The sequence below is a fragment of the Leopardus geoffroyi genome, chromosome C1, assembly GCF_018350155.1.
Source record: "Leopardus geoffroyi isolate Oge1 chromosome C1, O.geoffroyi_Oge1_pat1.0, whole genome shotgun sequence".
Classification (NCBI taxonomy): domain Eukaryota; kingdom Metazoa; phylum Chordata; class Mammalia; order Carnivora; family Felidae; genus Leopardus; species Leopardus geoffroyi.
In genome coordinates, this window is record NC_059328.1 from 72,957,502 (window position 1) to 72,978,288 (window position 20,787).

The following is a 20,787-nucleotide window of genomic DNA, read 5'->3' on the forward strand; positions in this document are numbered from 1 at the left end:
TCCTTTCTGAAATTTCTGCTTAAGGCCCAAAAGCAGGTTTTATCCTCCTGACTATGAGCTGTGCAGGGAACAGTTACGACTACCTTCTTTTCTCATCCTGTCTGGGGCAGTAGACACGCATGTCCAGACAGAAACATAAGCCATAAAAATATGACTGACTTCTCCTGCCCTGGAGAAGGATTGATTGCAGCGAGTAATCCGTCACACCCATTGTCTTGAAGCTGCACTCCAGCTCCCAGGAATAGGAGCTCTGGAAATTCGCAGAATTTCACATGAGCCCAACTCCAGGACACTTTTTAGGAGTATGGTGATAAGGAGGAAGGAAGAAAGGGGGGAGGAGAGGAGTGGCTACCTTTTCTTTTCCAATCTAAAAGAACTTAACCTTCGAAGGACTCTCACAGGCCGTCGATCAGAGTCAGGCATCCATGATTATGTCTGCACGCTGTAAACAAATGTTAAACACGTTTGGCAACTGGCCGAAGTTACTGTGAACAGCAGCCCTGGCAGCCACGAGAAGGGGCAGGAACAGAGACAGTGCGCACTTATTTAGCTCAGGTCTTCAGCAACGGAGTGGATTCCAGATCCACAACCACAGCGCAGACAGAAGGGCTGGGACATGTGGTGTAGCTTTGCCTTTTCCTCATGTGTGCCATTTGGCATGAAATTTCCTGAGATTATTTTAATTCTCCGTTCTTCTTTGAAGTCACTCAGTAACCAAATGGACTAGCAATCTAGATAGCATGCCGGTGTCCTGAAGAAGTTAAAGAGGCTCTTCAGACACTTGATTTATGGCCAGATGAAAGCTTTTGACAATTTGCTTGGCCATGGAGTTAGGAGAAAGAGAGGAACTGGGATAAACTGGAAAGAAAGCTAGTGTTTTGAAGCTTCAACTAAGCACCAGGCATGCTATGTATATTGTTTTGTCCTCACACACCCTACAATTAGTTGCTATCCCAAATTATTATCACAAGTTAGGAAACAGACACTCAAATAAGGGAAGGATTTTATCCCAAGTCAAACAGTAAATTACAAAGCCAGAATTTCGATCCACGTCTATTTGCTTCCCAAACCCATGCTCTCTGCACCAAGCCATGCTGTCTCCAGCTATCTATACAGATGGCATTAATCAATTTGACTTTCTGTGAAACAAAAAAGCATTGGAGACAACTAACATCAAAACCAGATCATACTCCTGATCCTAATGGAGGGCTGAGAAATAAAGAATTAAAACAAAATGAGAATAATACTGGACCAAAACATTAAAGGAAAGAATAATCATTGAATGCTGTTCATATGTCTATTGGATGCCAATTCCTTTAGCCTCATCATGTCAATTAAACAAACAGTGAATGATCATCATATACAGGGCCATGCTACGCCCTATAGAGGACACAAGGACAAGCAAGGTAGTTCCTATCCCTGTGAATCCATAGTCTAATATAGATGGGGGGGGGCGGTTAGAAAAAGGTAGGTAAGAACTGTATTACTATGGTCTATAGTAGAATGGACCCCCAAACAGCCTCTGAGTATTTCATCCCTAGTGGAGCACCCCTTCCTTTTAGCTTCAGGACAAATTTTGAGACATAGGAATGAGGTTTTGTCCATATGAAAACTATCCAAGGGCATAAGGGCATGACATCTGTGGCCGTTTTTGCAGGTTCTGCCTTACAGAGGCCCTGGCTTTAATTCTTATCTTTCTAAAAATAAATGTTGATTATTATAAAAATAATTCATGCTCATTGCAAAAAAACTCAAACACTGTAGAAATAATGCAAAATAAAACTGAAAATATTACCTTCTTCTACTCAGTGGCATGCACACACACACATAAAACATTACACATATGGTACACATAGTGACAATGTGATTTATATTTATAGGATCATATTAGATCTATAGTTCTAAAATCAGCTTTAAAAAAAAAGTTAACAACATACTTCTAAGGGAAAGTCTTGGGACAACATGTTATCTTTCTTCCTAAAAATAAAAGAAACAATTTTGTCTGTAAAATTATATTCTCTAGATGGTTATTTGAATAGATACTCACTTTAGTTTTGGACTTAAAATACTGTGTTTTAGCAATAATAACTGAAATTGTCAGGGTACAAGATGAAATGCAACCTCATGACAGTGACTGTTTTGCTGATCTAATGGTAATGGGAATGAAAGGGGAAGGCTTAAAACAAACACATCTTATTGTCTCCTACTGATGAAGTAACCCACAGAAAGCTGTTCACAAAAGGCTGTAACACTTTACAGTGCAATTATGAGTGACATTTGTTGTTTCTAAACATTTGTGCAACTTTTTGTTACATTTTATAGTGTCTTATAATGTCAGGATTTTACAGTGTTGACTTTTCAGAAAATTTTAATCTGGAAAATGGGAAGGTCAAATGGAAATAATAAAGCTCCATGGGCATTTGCAAAGTTTTGAAAATAGGGATGTTTTTGAAAGTGCCAAGTAATTTTATTGACATTTAGTTGTGCGTGCATTTTAAACTCCATCTATAAGACATACAATTTTCTAAATCTGTTATCAAATTAGAACACAATTCATACAATAAAATGCACAGATCATAGGAGTGCAGTTCACAGTGTTTTAACAAATGTATATGTTCATGTCACCAACATCACTGTTAGGATACAGAGTCCTATAAAACATTTCTTTTAATATAGGCAAATGTCATCGTGACTGACTGGTATGGGGCACATGGAGATGACCCCTACACACTGCAATACAGAGGGTGTGGAAAAGAGGGAAAATACATTCATTTCACATCTAACTTTCTACTAAACGATGACTTAACAGCTGGCTATGGACCACGAGGTAAGTGTGACCTATCCAGCAACAGACATTGGGCAGTACTGTTTGCAATATTTTGTGCTTGATGCTGAAAAGCAACTCAGAGAACCTGAAACCTTCTAAGGTCTTACCATTTGGATGGGGAGATAGGCAACATACCCATGAAAAGATAAGAGACAAAGTGAGCCAGAAACACTTGGACACCAGATTCGTAGCCCAGGCAGTGAGTGCTATGAGAATTCAGTGAAAGGAGAGAATAGTTTGCACTAAGGGCCCTCAGGAAAGGCCTCACAATGGAGGGGATCTTCAAGGTTAATATCATGTTGATAAATGGAAAGATGGCAGAGAACAGTGCCAAGAGTATGACTAAAACAGTGGCAGCAGAAGAATCTAGAGCATATTTAAGAGATGGGAGCAGTCATGGCCCTGATAGTGCAGAAACCATGGGGAGTGAAGTAGTGGAAGAAAATGCTGAAATGCACATGGGGATAGGTGACGCGGAGCCTCAAACGCCCAAATTAGCAAGTCACTGCTGAAGGTTTAAGAGCACAGGAGTGAAATCAGTAAAAAAGTTTTTGTATAAGATGAACCTGGCTGTATGGATGATCTGACTCCTTCAAATCAATGAGAGGGAAAGTGAGTATCAGGAGAATAACTAGAAGTCCAGGCAAAAAACAATAAGACTTGAAAAGAATGGGGGCAGTGAGATGAGGACACGAAAGAATATTAAGAATGAAAAAAATATACAGATATATAATAAATGATAAATATATGATATATATAATGGAATATTACTCAGCGATCAAAAAGAATGAAATCTTGCCATTTGCAACAGCGTGGAATGGAACTAGAATGTGTATCATGATAAGCAAAATAGTCAGAGAAAGATAAATATATTATTTCAACCATATAGAATTTAAGAAACACAACAGATGAACATAGGGAAAGTGAAGGAAAAATAGTAATAAAAACAGAGAGGGAGGCAAACCATAAGAGACTCTTAAATACAGAGAACAAACTGAGGGTTGCTGGAGGGGTGTTATGTAGCAGGGGGGGCCCTAAATGAGTGTGGGCATTAAGGAAGGCACTTACTGGGATGAGAACTGGGTGTTATATGTAAGTGATGAATCACTAAATTCTACTCCAGAAACCATTATTACACTATATGTTAACTAACTTGGGTTAAAATAAAAAATAAAAAAAAAAAGAACAATGAGAATTTTCTATGTGCCAGGTGCTGTGCTGTTTGCTTCTCTTATTATTTAATCCTAACAACTCTAAGTGATGGGAGATATTCCGGGGTGGGGGTGGGGGAGCGGAAAGAAATAGAGGTCTGACTGCTACAGAGTGAAAGGCCAGGGATGGGGTGGGGGGCGGTGTATAGCAGCATTAAGGAACACACCAGGTTTATGACAGAAGTAGGAGGGACCTGTTTAAAGGGGAAATTCACAACTCTGGATCTAGGAAAGTTGATTGTGGGGAGCAGTGGACTGTTGTGATAGGCTCAACCTGTGGTGATTGTAGACGGCTGGAGTTTGGGAGAGAAGTCAGGGTCATAGGTTTGGAGACTGGCATTTAGTGGATGAGATCTAAGGGAGAAACTGTACAGAGAACAGATCAGCAAGTCAAGGGCTAACTATCCCATGCTTATTTTTTGTATTTGATTTTAACATACAGTAGTGCCTTTCAAATTATGTTTTCACTTTACTCCCATTTAAATCTAAATAGATTTTATTATCCTCTGTATAGCGAACAGGAGCTGGAGCGACACACTGTATAAAATACACTTTGTAAAACACTTTATAAAAATGTCTTTGGGGCGCCTGGGTGGCTTGATTGGTTAAGCGTCCGACTTCAGCTCAGGTCATGATCTTACGGTCCGTGAGTTCGAGCCCTGCGTCGGGCTTTGTGCTGACAGCTCAGAGCCTGGAGCCTGTTTCAGATTCTGTGTCTCCCTCTCTCTCTGCCCTCCCCTGTTCATGCTCTGTCTCTCTGTCTCAAAAATAAATAAACGTTAAAAAAAATTTTTTTTTAATAAATAAATAAATAAATGTCTTTTCCCCAGTAACTATGAGGTGCTGATAATCTCTGCACAAATAGATGATGACTTCATCAACACTTCTAAATTCCATGACTAGGCACAAACTTTTCCCTAATACTTTCAGCTTAGATGGTTCCCCTCCCTTCCTTTGTCCCACAGTCCAGAAATTGCACAATATGCTGCAGCCTCAGTCAACTCTGTAAACAATTCCTGGGTTCCCAGAACTTAAAAGAATTCAGAATAAAAGAAAGGGCTTTGGGAGGGAGTTAATCTGGAAAGCTTTTATTGGGGAGTGGTTTTGATTGGGAACAATGAAGGAAATGCAAGATTTAGAGAAGTGGAGGTTAAGATATAAAGAATTTGATGCTGAGGATGGGGGTTTCCCGGGGCCAAGAGCTGGAGACAAATATAAACATGGAGGATCAGAGATAAAATAAAAGATAAAGGACCATCCAAGCTGGAGAGGACATTTAGGATCTTTTTTACTCCTTCATCCCTCCCTGGCCCCAGAGTTCCAATCACTGCTCTAGAGAGGAGAATTACTTACGAGAAAAAAATAGGCATGCTTGGCTAACCCAGACTAAAGAATAGGAAATCTTTATTTGCTTCTTTGGTATCTTAGTCTGTTTGGGCTGCTCTAACAGAATACCAAAAACTGAGGGCCTTCTACACAACAGAGACTTATTTCTCACAGTTCTGGGGGCTGGGAAGTCCAGAATCAAGGCCCTGGCAGATTTAGCGTCTGGTACCCACTTCCTGGTACATAGACAACCATCTCCTCTCTGTGTCCTAACATGGAAGGCAGAGGAGGGAGCTCTCTGGGGTCTCTTTTATAAGGGCACTAATCCCATTCATGAGGGCTCCACCCTTGTGATCTAATCATCTTCCAAAGGCCCTACTTTCTAATACCATCACATGAGGCAGTAGTATTTCAACATATGAATTTTAGGGGGACGTAAACATTCAATCCACTGTACTTACATATGCTTCTTTCCCTTTCCCCTACATCCTGAAACTGTAGGCCTGTATGAAGCTAAATATAAACATGTTAGGCAGCTTCACTTGGGGAAATGAGAGAATGTGGGACTCATCACAAGTATCAAATAGATGTGCACAAAGTAAATCACTGGTTTGCATCTACAAAGACTAAGCATAATTTCAGACTGCCTCTTTTATGACAGGGGTAAAGGAGGAGATGGAAATAGGTGAGGAAGAGAAAAGCGGGAGGCAATTGCACTTCAACCTTTCGTAGTAAGTGTATATGGTCAAGTGATGTTACGTGTTCACTAGTTAGCAAAGCCCACTGCTGAGATTTTAGGAACTTAAAACAAAAGCTCTCTCTTCCACAGGTAAGGTGTTTGTCCACGAATGGGCCCATCTCCGTTGGGGTGTGTTTGATGAATACAACAATGAGAAACCTTTCTATATAAATGGGCAAAATCAAATTAAAGTAACAAGGTTGGTACTTTTTCTCATGTTTAAAATTCATTGTTTATTTTTTTTACTCTAAAATGAAGTTGATGATGGCAGCTAAAACCTAATTGACAAGAAAGAGATCCTTTTATTTTTAAATTTTATTTCAATTTTTAAAAGTTGGTAAATATTTATGTGGTTCAGATATGAGAACAATATAAAAAGTTATACTCTAAGATATCTTGTTACCACCACTGTCTTCACCCTGCTCCCTCTCACCCCCTCCAGTAACCATTTTTATTAGTTTCTGGTTTATTTTTTAGTATTTCCTTAAGCAAATCCAAATAAATATGAATATATATTTCTCTTCATTAATTTTCTAATTAAAAATAAGTGCTTAATGTTCCATTGTATGGGTATACTATATCTTTTCAACCAGTCTCCTACTGCTGGACAAGTGGGTTGCTCCCAATTTTTTGTTATTACCAACAGTACTGCAGGTCATAATGCCATATATATATATATATATATATATATATATATATATATATATATAATTTCTCATGTATGCAGGCAGAGCTATATGTCTGTTGAGTAGCTTCCAAGAATTACTGGGTCAAAATGTACCCTCTGCTGTAATTTTGGTAGATATTGACCAATTATCATTTGATCATCAATTGGAAGATATTTCTCTTTTGAAGGTTGTGCTGTTTTTCATTCCCTTTGGTAGAATTTGAGATTGCTCATTTAGGAAAGAATCCTTTTTAAATATCCTCATTCCATGTTCATTCTCTTCTGCTCTCTTGTCCAATGGCAATGAGCTCAAAGGCACTGTGATTCAGGATACTATTGGTCATGCTGTCTCCTGGGCCTCTAAAAGTTCACGTCCATTTCCTGGTATCTTTTCCTTTGACCCTGTTTAGTTGGTTAAAGCCTTTGGTGATACAGAATTTCTTATGCAGCTCAAATGCTTTAAAACAAAGTGGAGTGTATTTCTAAATTAATGACCTTTCTTAACAGAATAGTTTTTAAAATGTTTTTTGTGTAGCTTGTTGCAAGCTACAAGCTTTGCAACAAATTATTATATGAACCAAATGAAGAAGAAACAGAAGTATTTCTAAAATAGACCAATTTCTCTTTCTATTTTAAGGTGTTCATCAGACATCACAGGCATTTTTGTGTGTGAAAAAGGCCCTTGCCCCCAAGAAAACTGTATTATTAGTAAACTTTTTAAAGAAGGATGTATGTTTATATACAATAGCACCCAAAATGCAACTGCATCGATAATGTTCATGCAAAGTTTATCTTCTGTAAGTATGGCCTTGGAATGAAAATCTCCTACAGCATTCATCTCTTCCCAAGATGGCCTGAAATGTTTAAAGTGTTTAAACAAAAAGACTTTAAGATTCACTATGTTTTAGAGCTTGAGGGCCTTAGAGTTCATCTAGTTTTTATTTCACAGATAAAACAAAAAACACTGAGGCCCCAAAGATGATCGCCAAAAAATATATTCCTTTAGAAAAGTGATTATTTGCTTTCTGGGGAAGGTGATTTAACAAGGGTACTCTGGAAACCTCAAAATAAACTGCTCATATGGTGGTGCTTTCACAGGAAGGTGTATGAGTAAGAGTAATAAAACACACAATTATACTTCTCTCACTTGAAGTAGCAAATGACTCTTATTTTGTTTCCTAGTTCTTTCCCTTGTTTTGCATAGTACAGAAATTAAAAAAGGACTCTCTCGCCCTCTCTCTCTGCCCCTCCTCCACTCATGTGCACTCTCTCTTTCAAAATAAGTAAACATCTAAAAAAAAAGAAATTAAAAAGGAAAACCAGGTATTACCAAGTCAACTAACCCTTAGTTTTGCAGGTTCAGAAACTTACCTTGTCAGTATTCTGCACTGATAAGAGCCTAGTGTATGAATCCAGAACACTATTTTTAAATAATAATTTATTATTTATTATTAATAATTTATTATTATTAAATAATTTATTGTTTTTTTTTTAATTTTTTTTTCAACGTTTATTTATTTTTGGGACAGAGAGAGACAGAGCATGAACGGGGGAGGGGCAGAGAGAGAGGGAGACACAGAATCGGAAACAGGCTCCAGGCTCTGAGCCATCAGCCCAGAGCCTGACGCGGGGCTCGAACTCACGGACCGCGAGATCGTGACCTGGCTGAAGTCGGACGCTTAACCGACTGTGCCACCCAGGCGCCCCAATAATTTATTGTTTAAAAATAGTACTCTTTCATGGGGATCCAATACTTGCATCCTCTAGCCAATTCATTCTCTCTCTAGAGGAAGCAGCATGAAACAGCCAAAATGTCCCCAGAAGCCTCTCTGAGAGAATGGAATCAGAAAGGAGGAAGACTGGTGGTACAGAGGTTTAATGGCATCAGCCTTCATGACTGGATATATCCATCCATCTTCACAAAGACCTGAAACTCACGTCTGTGTGTCATCTCCCTTCCATGGTACTGGGAGCACATGGGCACATGCCCCTGTGAAGTTTTCTGTTTCCACGGCTGACCAGTGTCCCTTAGATGGACACATTCTTTTCTTTAGACAACTTTTTTTTTCTTCAGTCTGGTTTTAGTCAAGGCTAGGAGTCCTTCTGTAACTTTAAGGTGATTTTTCACTTTTCTTGTCTGATCCATTATATTTTTAATTTATAGCCTTAATATCTGAACCCAACTTGATTCCATGTATTCATCCACATTGTTTGTAACTAGGCATTATCTTTGTGAACCTTTGAAAGACCTAATCATTACTATCCAATCCAAGAAGTTTCATAGTCATGAAATAAACAGAAAGGAGTTAAAAACAAAGAAATTATGACAGCAAAAATGGGTTCTACTCCTGTCTCCCCAGGCTACTGAGAATATCTCTTTAAGCAATTATTAACCTTCTGAAGCTTCAGCTTCCTCTTCTATGAAAATAGAGACAGAACTGGAAAGTCTATTAGGCGTCTTCTAGTTCTAAGCTCCCATGTTTCTGTTAGCACAAAGTAGCTACTCTACAGGAATATAGCCACTGGGAGTAGGTGGTAACACATCATTTTGCAATGTGAAACATACCTTTAAAAGAGGTGACATATGTTCAGTACTATTAAATAGACCATATATATATTTAAAAATGGGGAGAAAGACCAGGAAGTAAGTTTAAGTTGTTTTTTTTTTTCCTCATCCTATTGTTACCGAGATCAATATTTGAACTAGATCGATTTATGTTGACTGATCAATAAATAAAGGTGCAGGTGGGTCATTAAATACAATTTCAAGGAATAGGCTGACCAAGACAATATCTTCTGGGGTGTTTTCTTTAACACGTTATCATACTAAAAAAAGACGGGAGATTGTTTTGTTTTCCTAAGACTGAGATATATATACACGGTCTGCTCTCTGTTATCCAAGTGCAAACAGACGATAATAGAGACTGATTGCAAGTACCACGAGGTGCCAGTGTTTCAAGCAAAGGATGCCAAGGTTTATTTGTAAACTCAAAGTCATTCTTGAAGTAATAAAGGACTGCTATGCCACTCCTAATTTCTCATCTTTCAGCTCACCTTTCCTTTTACCTTTAGTTGCTTGAGAATGAGATGTCTAATATGGGAAGAGTCCCTTCATTTTCTGATAGGCATTGTTCTATTTTTAGGTGGTTGAATTCTGCAATGCACGTACCCACAATCAAGAAGCTCCAAACCTACAGAACCAAATGTGCAGCCTCAGAAGTGCATGGGATGTAATCACAGACTCTGCTGACTTCAATCATAGCTTTCCCATGAATGGGACTGGGCTTCCACCTCCTCCTGTATTCTCCCTTATTCAGGCTGGTGACAAAGTGGTCTGTTTAGTGCTGGATGTGTCCAGTAAAATGGAAGAGGTAACATTTTGGTAATTAATGGCTGTAAACCATTCACCATTTTTTCTATCAGTTTTTAATTCTTTTTATTTCCAGAGGGTAAGGGCAGAGAAGGGGAGGCCAAAGGTTTGGAATCTTCATGCATTTCATCTTTCCTTAGGGACTAGAAGAACAAATTCACAATGTAGGCCAGAAATTGAGATAAAGCAGATAAATGAAAGCCACAGGTAATTCCTAGCCCTGAGTTTTGCTACTAATTGCAACTTTTTTCCAACCAAGACCTTTTTCTAAAACTCTGACATGTAACAAAATCTCCTTTGGCCACATTTCACTCACTGGTACATATCCCTAGCGGAGGCAAGAGACTACGGGTTTGTAAAGAGTGTGCATATCCATTGTGTTTATGTTTCCCATGTCACCATGGATGGAAAACCATACCTCAGTCATGCAGTAATCGAGGAGCCTTGCAGAAATCCTCTTTTGAAAATCTCATAGCTCTCAGATAGTGGTTAAAAGCTTAATCTCTGGAACCAGGCAGATGTGCTTTAATTCCTGGCTTCTTCACTTACCGTCTCTATAGTCAAGACCAAAATAACTTTCTTGAACTATTTTATCACCTGTAAAATAGGGATTATAATAGCTACTTTTAGTGTGGTGACAGGAGCAGCTGATACTGGTTTCTTAAAGTCAATAGTTAAATTTTTAGGAAATTTGCAAGCAGTAGTTAAATATAGCCATTATTAAAAATTAAACCATGTAGATTTATAATTAAATAAAATTGTTAACATATAATAAATGCTCAAAAGTCATCACTTCCTAAATATTCTTCTACTATTTTTTACTATTATCTATGCCCAGAGTCAGTAAACAACAGCTCAAGGGCCAAATTTGGCCCACTACCTGTTTTTGCATAGCCCACAAGCTAAAAATGGATTTTATGATTTATATGGTTTAGAAAAAAGTCAAGAGAGTAATAGTTCATGATATGTGAAAATTACATGAAATTCAAATTTCAGTCTCCATAAAGTTTATTGGAACACAGCAACACTCATTTATTTATATCTTGTCTATGGCCACGTTAGTGCTAAAACAGCAGAATCGAGTGCTTGCAACAGAGAATATATGGTCCATCAAGCCTGAAATAACTTAACTTCTAGCCCTTTTCTGAAAATGTCTGCTGACCCCCAATCTGTGCTCTTAAGATTACTTCTGGTCACCTGTATCCGGTCAACATCTCTTCCCAACTCTGCTTTTAGTGACATCACATTGACAACTTGAAATCAAGCATGGTGGGAGTAGTTAATCCCACAGAGATTTTCAATTGCAACAGATCAGGGTGTCTCTCCCTCTTTTGCCAGAAAGCCAGTTTTTGAAAAACATTTACCAGCACACCACCATCTATTTCATAAAGTTGTTGAGGGGGAATAAGTGAAAAAATGAATATGAAGCTTTTGGTTCAAAAGTGGCAGTATTATTTAATCATAGAACTTGTCCTAAGGAAGAGTTTATCCTCTTATATTCTCTGGATCAGTAGTCCTGGAAAATTTGCCTTTTTTCAATTTGTCTCTGAAATATTAGGAACACCACTAATACATTCAGCATCTGGATAATTTTGTAATCTTGCCCACCTACAGTTGACTAGGCCATGATCTTCTAAAGATGGTCTCAGGGTAATTTATATTGGCTAGGTACCTCTAATTGAGCAAGAATAGGTAGAATGAAAGGGATAGTTGTACTTGGGAGAAGATGTGAAGTTCGTAGACGGGAAATAAACCCAAAGTAACACACTCACAGCAAAGCAAACTCCCTTTCCTTTTCTTGCCAATATTGTCCTTGAACCATCATAGCCATTCTTTCATTAGGTGCCTGGACTGTGCTTGCTTGGTGGACACAGAGATGACAGAACATAGTCTCTACTTCACAATGCTCACAATCTAATGATGCTGGGGGAGCAGCAAGCTGAGCTTCAATGACCCCCCGTTCAGTGATGACTGTGGTCTCTTTCTCCAACTCAGACATCTCCCTTGATATCTGGACCTACATTTCACATTGCTGCGGAAGCATCATTTCCCATTTGGAAAGGGAACCAATGAACCCAAAGTGTGTAGAGTTTGAGATACCTGTGGGACATTAAATTTGTGATGCTTCTGAAGCAATGTGAAATGTAGATCCAGATATTAAGGGAGATGTCTAAGTTGGAGAAAGAGACCACAGCCCTCACTGAACGGGGGGTCATTGAAGCTCAGCTTGCTGCTCCCACAGCCTAGTGAACCTAGTGAGCATCAGTAACATCACATGCCCAAGCCTGGTCACCAATATTACTTTTCAACTGGTTAACACTCAGGTTTATCTCTACTGTCATGTATGTATCTCACACAATCCTATTTTAATAAGTAGGAAAAATATTATGTTTCCTCTTACCCAGACTGGATTTTAAAAGAAGCAGTTACAAATCTAGTTTAAACTGGTTTCATAGATCTTGAATTCTGAGTTGGAGGAAATAGTGGGAATATGTGTTCTTAGAAAGCGGTAAATATGAACAGCTTGTTGGAGGTAGGGTTCTCAACCCCTCTGTCCTCCTTGAAAAACATTTATTTTTGAGCCTGCAATTAATAAAACAAGATTCCAGCATAGTGTCACTCTATAAAGCTCAAAAAGTTACAATGTGACATTGCTAAATGATTGGCAGAGATATTTGCCAGGTTGCTGAGTCATATTTTTGTCTACCAACCAAAGGTTGTTATTTTTATTTTTTCCTTTTTGGGACACAGGCTGACAGACTCCTTCGACTGCAACAGGCAGCAGAATTTTACTTGATGCAGATTGTTGAAATTCATACCTTTGTGGGCATTGTCAGTTTCAACAGCAAAGGGGAGATCAGAGCCCAACTACACCAAATTAACAGTGATGATGACCGAAAGCTGTTGGTTTCACATCTGCCTTCGACTGTGTCAGCAGAAGCACAAACCAGCGTCTGCTCAGGGCTTAAGAAGGGATTTGAGGTACAGTTGGGTACGCAATGCCCAAATCACCATCACTTTCCTTTCCTTCATTTTATAGCTAAGGTTCCTTCTGATATGGGGCAATCTGTTACAGTGTGGTCATGACACTGATAGGAAAGTAACATTGGGTTATTTTTAAGGTCAGGAACCATGTCTTGTTTACCATTAAACCACATGTGCCTAGCAAAGTACCTGGCACATATTAGCTGTTCGATAAATGCTAGTTGAAGGAATGAGTAAATAAATAAATACACTGGCCAAGGCTGGGGAACTTCAGCATCATCTGGACAATTTCTAACACTGACCCTCTGCATTCAGTGATTGGCCCAACTGTAGCCATTTTTATGCTTGAGTTTTCCAGGCAAAATCAGTAATGTCTGGCTTTTGCTTATAGTAATTCTGGACCCATCTAAATCTAATGTGTAGCCAAGGTTGAGAACCACTTCCCTAAGGCCTCTTATTGGTCATGTCAGAGGCAGAGATAACATACAAGAATGTGCCCCATTTCCTCTGTCATGGACCCTCTTCTAAACTAGGGGCATATTGTGATGATTCAAACAGAAAGAGTCTCTCTGTACAAGCAATCCAGCAATGGCACGTACAGTGACAAGTCCTTTGATGAGGTGAGCTGAGGATGGAATGGGGATGGGCTTGGAGTGCAGCAAGCCACAGAGGATCTCAAAGAGGCATATGCCTTACTGATGGGAATTTGGAATGAGTGAATTCTTCCATTCAATGGCAACTTGAATTACATTTCCTTCCAAATGACTGATACTCTACGTTCAGGTGGTTGAAAAACTGAATGGAAAAGCCCATGGCTCTGTGATGATATTAGTGACCAGTGGAGGTGATGAGCACATTGGCAATTGCTTACTTACTGTGCTCAGCAGTGGTTCAACCATTCATTCCATTGCCCTAGGCTCATCTGTGGTCGAAAACCTGGAGGAATTATCACATCATACAGGTAAATATATTTGTAAACACTTATGTTTTAGAGCATTTCCTTTTAAATTGAATATTCAAAGCCTTTTAACTTGAATACTCCCAACCATGAAGCTCATATTATGACAATAGAATGTGTGGCTTAATTGGAAAAAGACAAATAGAAACAGCTATCTTAAGGAAAACAACACAAAAATCATTGCTAAAATCTGCCAAAATTTTGTGGACCTTTAAAGATTTTCCTTAGAAGGTGCCAGTCATATACATCCAATGGAAATATAATTTTTATAATTTTTTTGTTAAACTAATCTGAGCATGTATAATCACAGAGCTAAAAATATATTTAAGATTAAACGCACTAACTTTCATGATAAGGACACATACCAAATTGTAAGATCCATACCTTTTTTTTGTTCTAAATGAGGCATGGAATAATTTTATCTTATAGTCCTTATAGCCAATAAAAATGAGTATTGCTGACTTACAAATTAAAAGTTAGGTTTTTATTGAATTATTTTTAAAAACAATGTTTTCAGAATGTAAGCATAAGTGTAAACATATAGCACTGCAGATAGCAATGAACCTAGAGTGTCTAGGAATCACCTTCATTACAAGACTATTCAAACAATATTCATTGAGTTTCTATCAAGCACCAGACAGAGGTGTAGACCTTGACATTACAGCCGTGAACAGAACACACAAAACTACTCACCTCTGCTGCTCACCATGTGGCTGGCAGGATGCCATGCACTGCCAGCCAAGTGCTACACCTCCTTCCCCAAAACTAAGCCTCTTACATGGGAAAGGTTGTTGCAAAAGACCTCACATATTATTTTTTGTTTTATTTTATACATTTTAATAGTTAACATCCCAATCATGTATTTCAGGAGGTGTAAAGTTCTTTGTTCCAGATAAATCAAACTCCAATAGCATGATTGATGCTTTCAGTAGAATCCCCTCTGGAACGGGAGACATTTTTCAGCAACGTATTCAGGTCAGAATTTCCTCAATGGGACTGGGGGGCAGGGAGAAGGAAGCAAGGAAAACAAAAGAACTGTGTTAACTCACTCATTAACCTTATTGGAATATGTAACAATTCTTGCACAGAAGGCTTTTAAAAGAGCTTCTTGGTGTCACCAGAGCCAGGATTCATTGTTACTTGATGCCTGTTTTTCTCAACCCTAGTAGTAATTTCCTGAAATTGCTACCTCCGCCTTTTAAAGTCTGTAAGCAGAACTTGTTCCTTCCTAGTGGCTCAAAATGGGGATGGGGTGGGGTTGGGGGGTGTAGAGGTAAGACCAAGATGACAAATAAGAAACTGTTTCTTAGGTTTAGTTCTATAATAACTTATCATCAATCAAAATCCATTTTACTTTTTTTTTTTTTTGCTTTTTTAAAAACTTCTTTGAAGCTCCTCCCTTGTGTTAAAAGCATCAACTATTTCATTAAATTCTAAACAAATTTAAACATTTCTTCGACTACTGCAATTTACTTGACTTTGCTCACAAAGGCTTCCTCTAATCAAGCCATTTAAAAGGGCCAAGTTTTTTCTAAGTACTTTAAAGATATTTTGAACATAACTGAGGGTTTGAACAAAACTTCATCTGCTGTTTCCTCACAGATGGTAAGTTAACCTGCCAAGTTAATGACTTGATGTGAGCAATGAAGTCAGTTAAATTATTCTTAGAAAATATTTAACATGAAGATTATATGTACACAGCAGAGACAATAACCACAATTTTATCATTAGAAGTGAAAAAAAGGGGAATCATAAATGAGAACATGTATTTATAAATTAGATTACATTTGGCTCTTCTGAATAATCTTCCTACCCTGTGATTTCTTCTTTAATGCTATGAAATAAAAACAAACGTTTAAAAATGTTTTCAAAAATTTAACAAAATATTATTCATATGGCTCAGATTTGCCTTATGTTCTCAAATGTGGCCACCTCTCCCCAGCGTATGTCATTAGCCCCACTAGACTATGGACAGAAACTATATCCCCTTCAGCAGCTCAGGCCCAGGGCACAGAATGTGCCCCAGTAGTCAGCAGTCTACAAATACTTATAAGATGGATTTGAACAAATAATCCACAGTGTCTTTGCTGTCATCCACCAGTGAATTTTTTATGCTTTCTGAGTTTGAGCAATATTGCAGCACATTACTTAGCGTATTTATTTAATAAATAAAAATGTCCAAAGTTATTTTTACGCTTGTGTGTGTTGTGGATACACAGTGATTCAACGTAGGGTCTCTTGGTGTCAGCTGGCCTGGGCTCTATTCCCGTGTCACCTCCTTGTATGTGACACTGCACATGTTACTTCTCTAAGGCTGTCTCCTCATCTCTGAAATGTGGCCAACAGCAGTACTCACCTCAAAGGGTTTTCAAAAGGATTAAGTGAGGTAATATATGTAAAGCATTTAGCTCAGTGCCATCACTTGTATGTACTCTGTAAGTGTTGCATGCGTGCACCTACATGCGCGCGCGCGCACACACACACACACACACACACACACACACGTGTTCACGTGGCTTATTGCAGATGGTTAAATAATTCTTCTAATGTACCCAAGCTCCCTGAAACTCAGCGTTTTATTTCTTATTAAAATATATAAAAGTATCTGGAGAGATAATATATAAATTAAACCACTGAAGCACATTCACAAACAAAAAATTTGTAAAGCCTGTTAATTGCTGATCTGAAGCTAATGTTGATTTGGATAACAGACAGTCTGGGAACAGCTAAAATCAATTGGTAAAAAATAATGAAGAGACATTTGTATTAACTATGACAATATTTTATATCTTCCGTACTTCTATAATATGCAATATTTTGCACTGGCTAGGTATTTTGTGAAAAGTGATTTATATAAATACAGTACCTGTCAGAATTTAGTAATTTTTATTTTTGCCAATGTATTTTTGTTTGTCCTAGAAGTAAAGAAAAAGATGGGATGTTTACGCCTACCACTAGAAACTTTCATGTATATTTGTATTCTCTTGAACAGCTTGAAAGTACGGGTGAAAATGTTAAACCTCACCATCAACTGAAAAACACCATGACTGTGGATAACAGTGTGGGCAATGACACTACCTTTCTTGTCACATGGCAGACCAGTGGTCCCCCTGAAATTGCATTAGTTGATCCTAATGGAAGAAAATACTACACAAGTGATTTTATCACTAACCCAGCTCTGCGGACTGCTCGCCTCTGCATTCCTGGAACTGCTGAGGTAGATGCTGTGAGCTTTGTTCATAACGACAACATTTGGTCAAGCGCATGACTTTCAACTGAATCACATAATTAATTAAATGCATTATGCAAAGAAATGCTATTCTGATACATCACAATTTTACTTTATACAAAGGCATTTTGTGAATGTTAAAAATTTAAGAGAAAAAGGGGTGCCTGGGTGGCTCAGTCAGTTAAGCGTCCAACTTCAGCTCAGGTCATGATCTTATGGTTCGTGAGTTTGAGCCCTGCATCGGGCTCTGTGCTGACAGCTCAGAGCCTGGAGCCTATTCTGTGTCTCCCTCTCTCTGCCCCTCCCCTTCTTGCACTCTGTCTCTCTCTCAAAAATAAATAAACAAAAAAATTTTTTTTTAATTTAAGAGAAAAAAACAAGGTTTGTTCAAAACTTTAAATAATGGAGGGGCACCTGGGTGGCTCAGTCAATTAAGCGTCCAACTTTGGCTGAGGTCCCTGAGTTCACAGACTCGGGTCTGGCTCAGGTTTGATCTCACTGTCTGTGAGTTTAAGCCCTGCATCGGGCTCAGTGCTGACAGCTCAGAGCCTGGAGCCTGCTTCAGATTCTGTGTCTCCTTCTTTCTCTGCCCCTCCCCCATTCGTGCTCCCCCTCTCTCTCTGTCTCTCTCTCTCTCCCTTTTTCTCTCTCTCAAAGATGAATAAACATTAAAATTTTTTAAAAATTTAAATAATGGATACCAAAGTCTTCTCTCTTCAACAGTAGATATTAATATGTATGCAGTATAAATAATTTCTTTTTGCTTACTTTCTTCTTTATAAAGTTCACATAGACATAGTTATCTATAGGCTTGGGGAAAAAAATCTAGCTAGAATTTATAATATGAATATATGCAATACATACATTTTTGAATATCTGCTGTGTGATGGATCTTGTTCTAGGTGCTTTACAATAAAACACCATGATAGGAATAAGAACAGGGTACTCAGAGCATCCAGGAGGGATGCACAGACTTCTGGGGAAGGTAACGGCCTCCTGGAAGTAAAAACATCAAAACGGAAATATGGAGACTAAAGGGGCCAGCGGTGTCAACGACATTCTGGGCAGAGGAAAGAGCACATAGAAAGGCTCAGAAAAAATAGAATATAACTCTTCATAGAAGAGTAGGTCAACATGGATGAACTACACAGCAGCATGTAGGGGGGAGATTTAGGGGCAGGAAAGAGAGGAAGTGATGAGGCTAAACACATAAACAGAAGCTATGTCAGCAAGGGATCTGCATGCCAGGAAAGGCAAGAAGAGCCTGAACCCTAAAGGTAAAGGGAACCACTAAAGGTTCCAAGTAGGGTGGGGGATTGCTCAGGCCCACTCTTGCACTGGCTGAGTGCAGTCCTTAGAGTCCTTGGCCCTTCCTGCTCCCAGGTCACCGTGGAAACCTGTGCTGTGGTTTCCCTGCCTCTGGGTTTCACCTCTACCCCGGTGATTGTTCTGAAGCATAAATCTGACCAAACCTTGTCTCCTGTTCAAAACTCATTGGTGGTCTCAGGATAAAATCCATGTGGTTACTATTACATATCAGGCCATTGACGTTCTGACTGTTGCCCAAGCTTATTCCTTAACCCTCTTGCCAAACATCCTCGGCTCTGCTCCTCCTTACTTTTCTCCCGACTCATCGCGTTCTTTTTACAGCATATTCTTTGTACAAGGGCCAAGAACACTTTACCTACTTTTTGCTCCCTTTGCCTGACCTCTTAGTCTGGACCAGGGGCCCTGTAGCAAAACACATATTACACCCAAAGAGAAGTTTTTGATACAGAGATCTGTGCTAAACGTCTATTACTAATGTTATGATTACAAAAAAAAATTATTGCGAATCATGACTTCACAAGAAAATGGCCACGCACATGAATTCCAGTGAAGAAGGCTGGGTAGGGTGTGGTGATATCTTAACTTTCCACACTGAGTCACAAGTTAACCCCTTGCTTTCTCTCTTTTCCCTCAAGCTCTACTTCATTACTCCTGTTATGTCCAGGGTTTAATAAGATGTAACAGCAAGAATGAGGAAAAAGAAAACATTCATGTATAATCTCATCCAAAGAATAAATTTCTCAGCAATGGTATTTAGAATGGTATTTAGGATTTCTTAGAATGGTATTTAGCCATATTTCTATAAATTAACACAGACATTGTAGGATCCTGACTTATTAAAAATATTGCTCTTTTTCTTGGTCTCTAATAGTGTATGTGGGTTTTGTTGCTTAAGGTTTCTGTATATTGGGGGTGGGGGTTGAGGGACATGGAGGGAAGGAAGGATGCTATCGCTTTTTAAATGCAGGTATTCACATAAATCATAGTTGTTCACTTAATTTGCTGCAATTTTCTCAATTGCAGAAACGGAATAAAAACATTGAAATTTCTTTTGGGGGAAGGGGCTCAAATTAATATTTGCAAAATACTTCAGGCTGGACACTCATCATCATCTTCTAAAAGTATGAATCAAAATGTGTCCTCCCAACAAATAAGTTCATGGTAAAATTCCCTGAAGAGTTACCTAAGGATAAAAGTGGCTTGTGCTGTGAAAGCCATGTAAATGGTGAATTGTTATACCCTCACCGATATCATTTTTCCTACATTTGTTTGTAATTCCTTTAAAAAATGCAACATCAGCAAAATAAGGAGTAAAACCCTAGAAGCTTAGGCTCATGCTTTAAAACTGAGGGATGCTTTTTTTTTTTTTTTTCTTCACACTTGACAAAACAAAAAAAGCTTTGTTTTGCAGCCTGGGCTCTGGACCTACACACTGAACAATACCCACCATTCTCTTCAAGCCTTGAAGGTGACGGTGACCTCTCGCGCCTCCAGCTCAGCCATGCCCCCTGCCACTGTGGAAGTCTTTGTGGAAAGAGACAGCCCCCGGTTTCCCCACCCTGTGATGATTTACGCAAATGTAAGAAAGGGGATTTATCCCATTCTTAATGCCACTGTAACGGCTACAATTGAGCCAGAGACTGCAGATCCTGTTGTGCTGAAACTTTTTGACGATGGAGCAGGTAACAGGCAATGTCTTGTCATTTTTCATGTTCTCAAGAGGTGTTGTGCCAGGGTGCTGCAGTATCGATCTTAAGCTTATCTGTAAAATTCCTTCAATTATTTTTCCCATCCAATCTTTTAAATTTTTTTTAATGTTTATTTACTTTTGAGAGAGAGAGAGGGAGAGAGACAAAGTGTGAGAGAGGGTGAGGGGCAGAGAGAAAGAGACACAGAATCTGAAGCAGGCTGACAGCACAGAGCCCGACATGGGGCTCGAACCCACAAACCACGAGATCGTGACCTGAGCCAAAGTTGGACGCTTAACCGACTGAGCCAGCCAGGCGCCCCTCATCCAATCTTTTGAGGGTCTCAAGTCCTCAGAGAATCACTGACATACTGAGCTGCAGGTCACATCTGCACAAGGAAAGAGAATGTGAACTTGGGAAGAGTCCCCTTGAGGGTCCTTGGTGTGGCTGTGGGGTGA

At 38.9% G+C, this 20,787-nt stretch overlaps 1 protein-coding gene and 1 long non-coding RNA gene across 7 annotated transcripts in view; one reads left to right on the forward strand and one right to left on the reverse strand.

Moving 5' to 3' along the window:
- LOC123598174 overlaps window positions 1-20,787 on the reverse strand; it is a 44,144-nt gene that overhangs the window by 18,655 nt on the left and 4,702 nt on the right. Inside the window, exons 1-2 of one of the 2 annotated variants that reach the window (XR_006712435.1) lie at window positions 14,777-14,943; window positions 14,001-14,061 (exon numbers count right to left, since the gene is read on the reverse strand). This is a non-coding gene — a long non-coding RNA (uncharacterized LOC123598174). Of the gene's footprint in view, window positions 1-14,000; window positions 14,062-14,776; window positions 14,944-20,787 lie in introns of those variants that run through there. The other variant, XR_006712434.1, reaches the window with a different exon arrangement.
- The window catches only part of CLCA2 (chloride channel accessory 2), a 37,688-nt gene that overhangs the window by 1,641 nt on the left and 15,260 nt on the right, over window positions 1-20,787 (forward strand). For all 5 annotated transcript variants that reach the window (XR_006712433.1, XM_045478142.1, XM_045478140.1 and 2 more), the window contains exons 3-11: window positions 2,677-2,827; window positions 6,194-6,302; window positions 7,408-7,567; window positions 9,914-10,141; window positions 12,892-13,122; window positions 13,909-14,086; window positions 14,952-15,058; window positions 17,076-17,300; window positions 20,053-20,323. Coding sequence is in view for 4 of the 5 variants with exons in the window: in XM_045478142.1 (XP_045334098.1) it covers window positions 2,677-2,827; window positions 6,194-6,302; window positions 7,408-7,567; window positions 9,914-10,141; window positions 12,892-13,122; window positions 13,909-14,086; window positions 14,952-15,058; window positions 17,076-17,300; window positions 20,053-20,323 (1,660 nt within the window). In the remaining variant the exon portion in view is untranslated. The remainder of the gene's footprint in view (window positions 1-2,676; window positions 2,828-6,193; window positions 6,303-7,407; window positions 7,568-9,913; window positions 10,142-12,891; window positions 13,123-13,908; window positions 14,087-14,951; window positions 15,059-17,075; window positions 17,301-20,052; window positions 20,324-20,787) is intronic.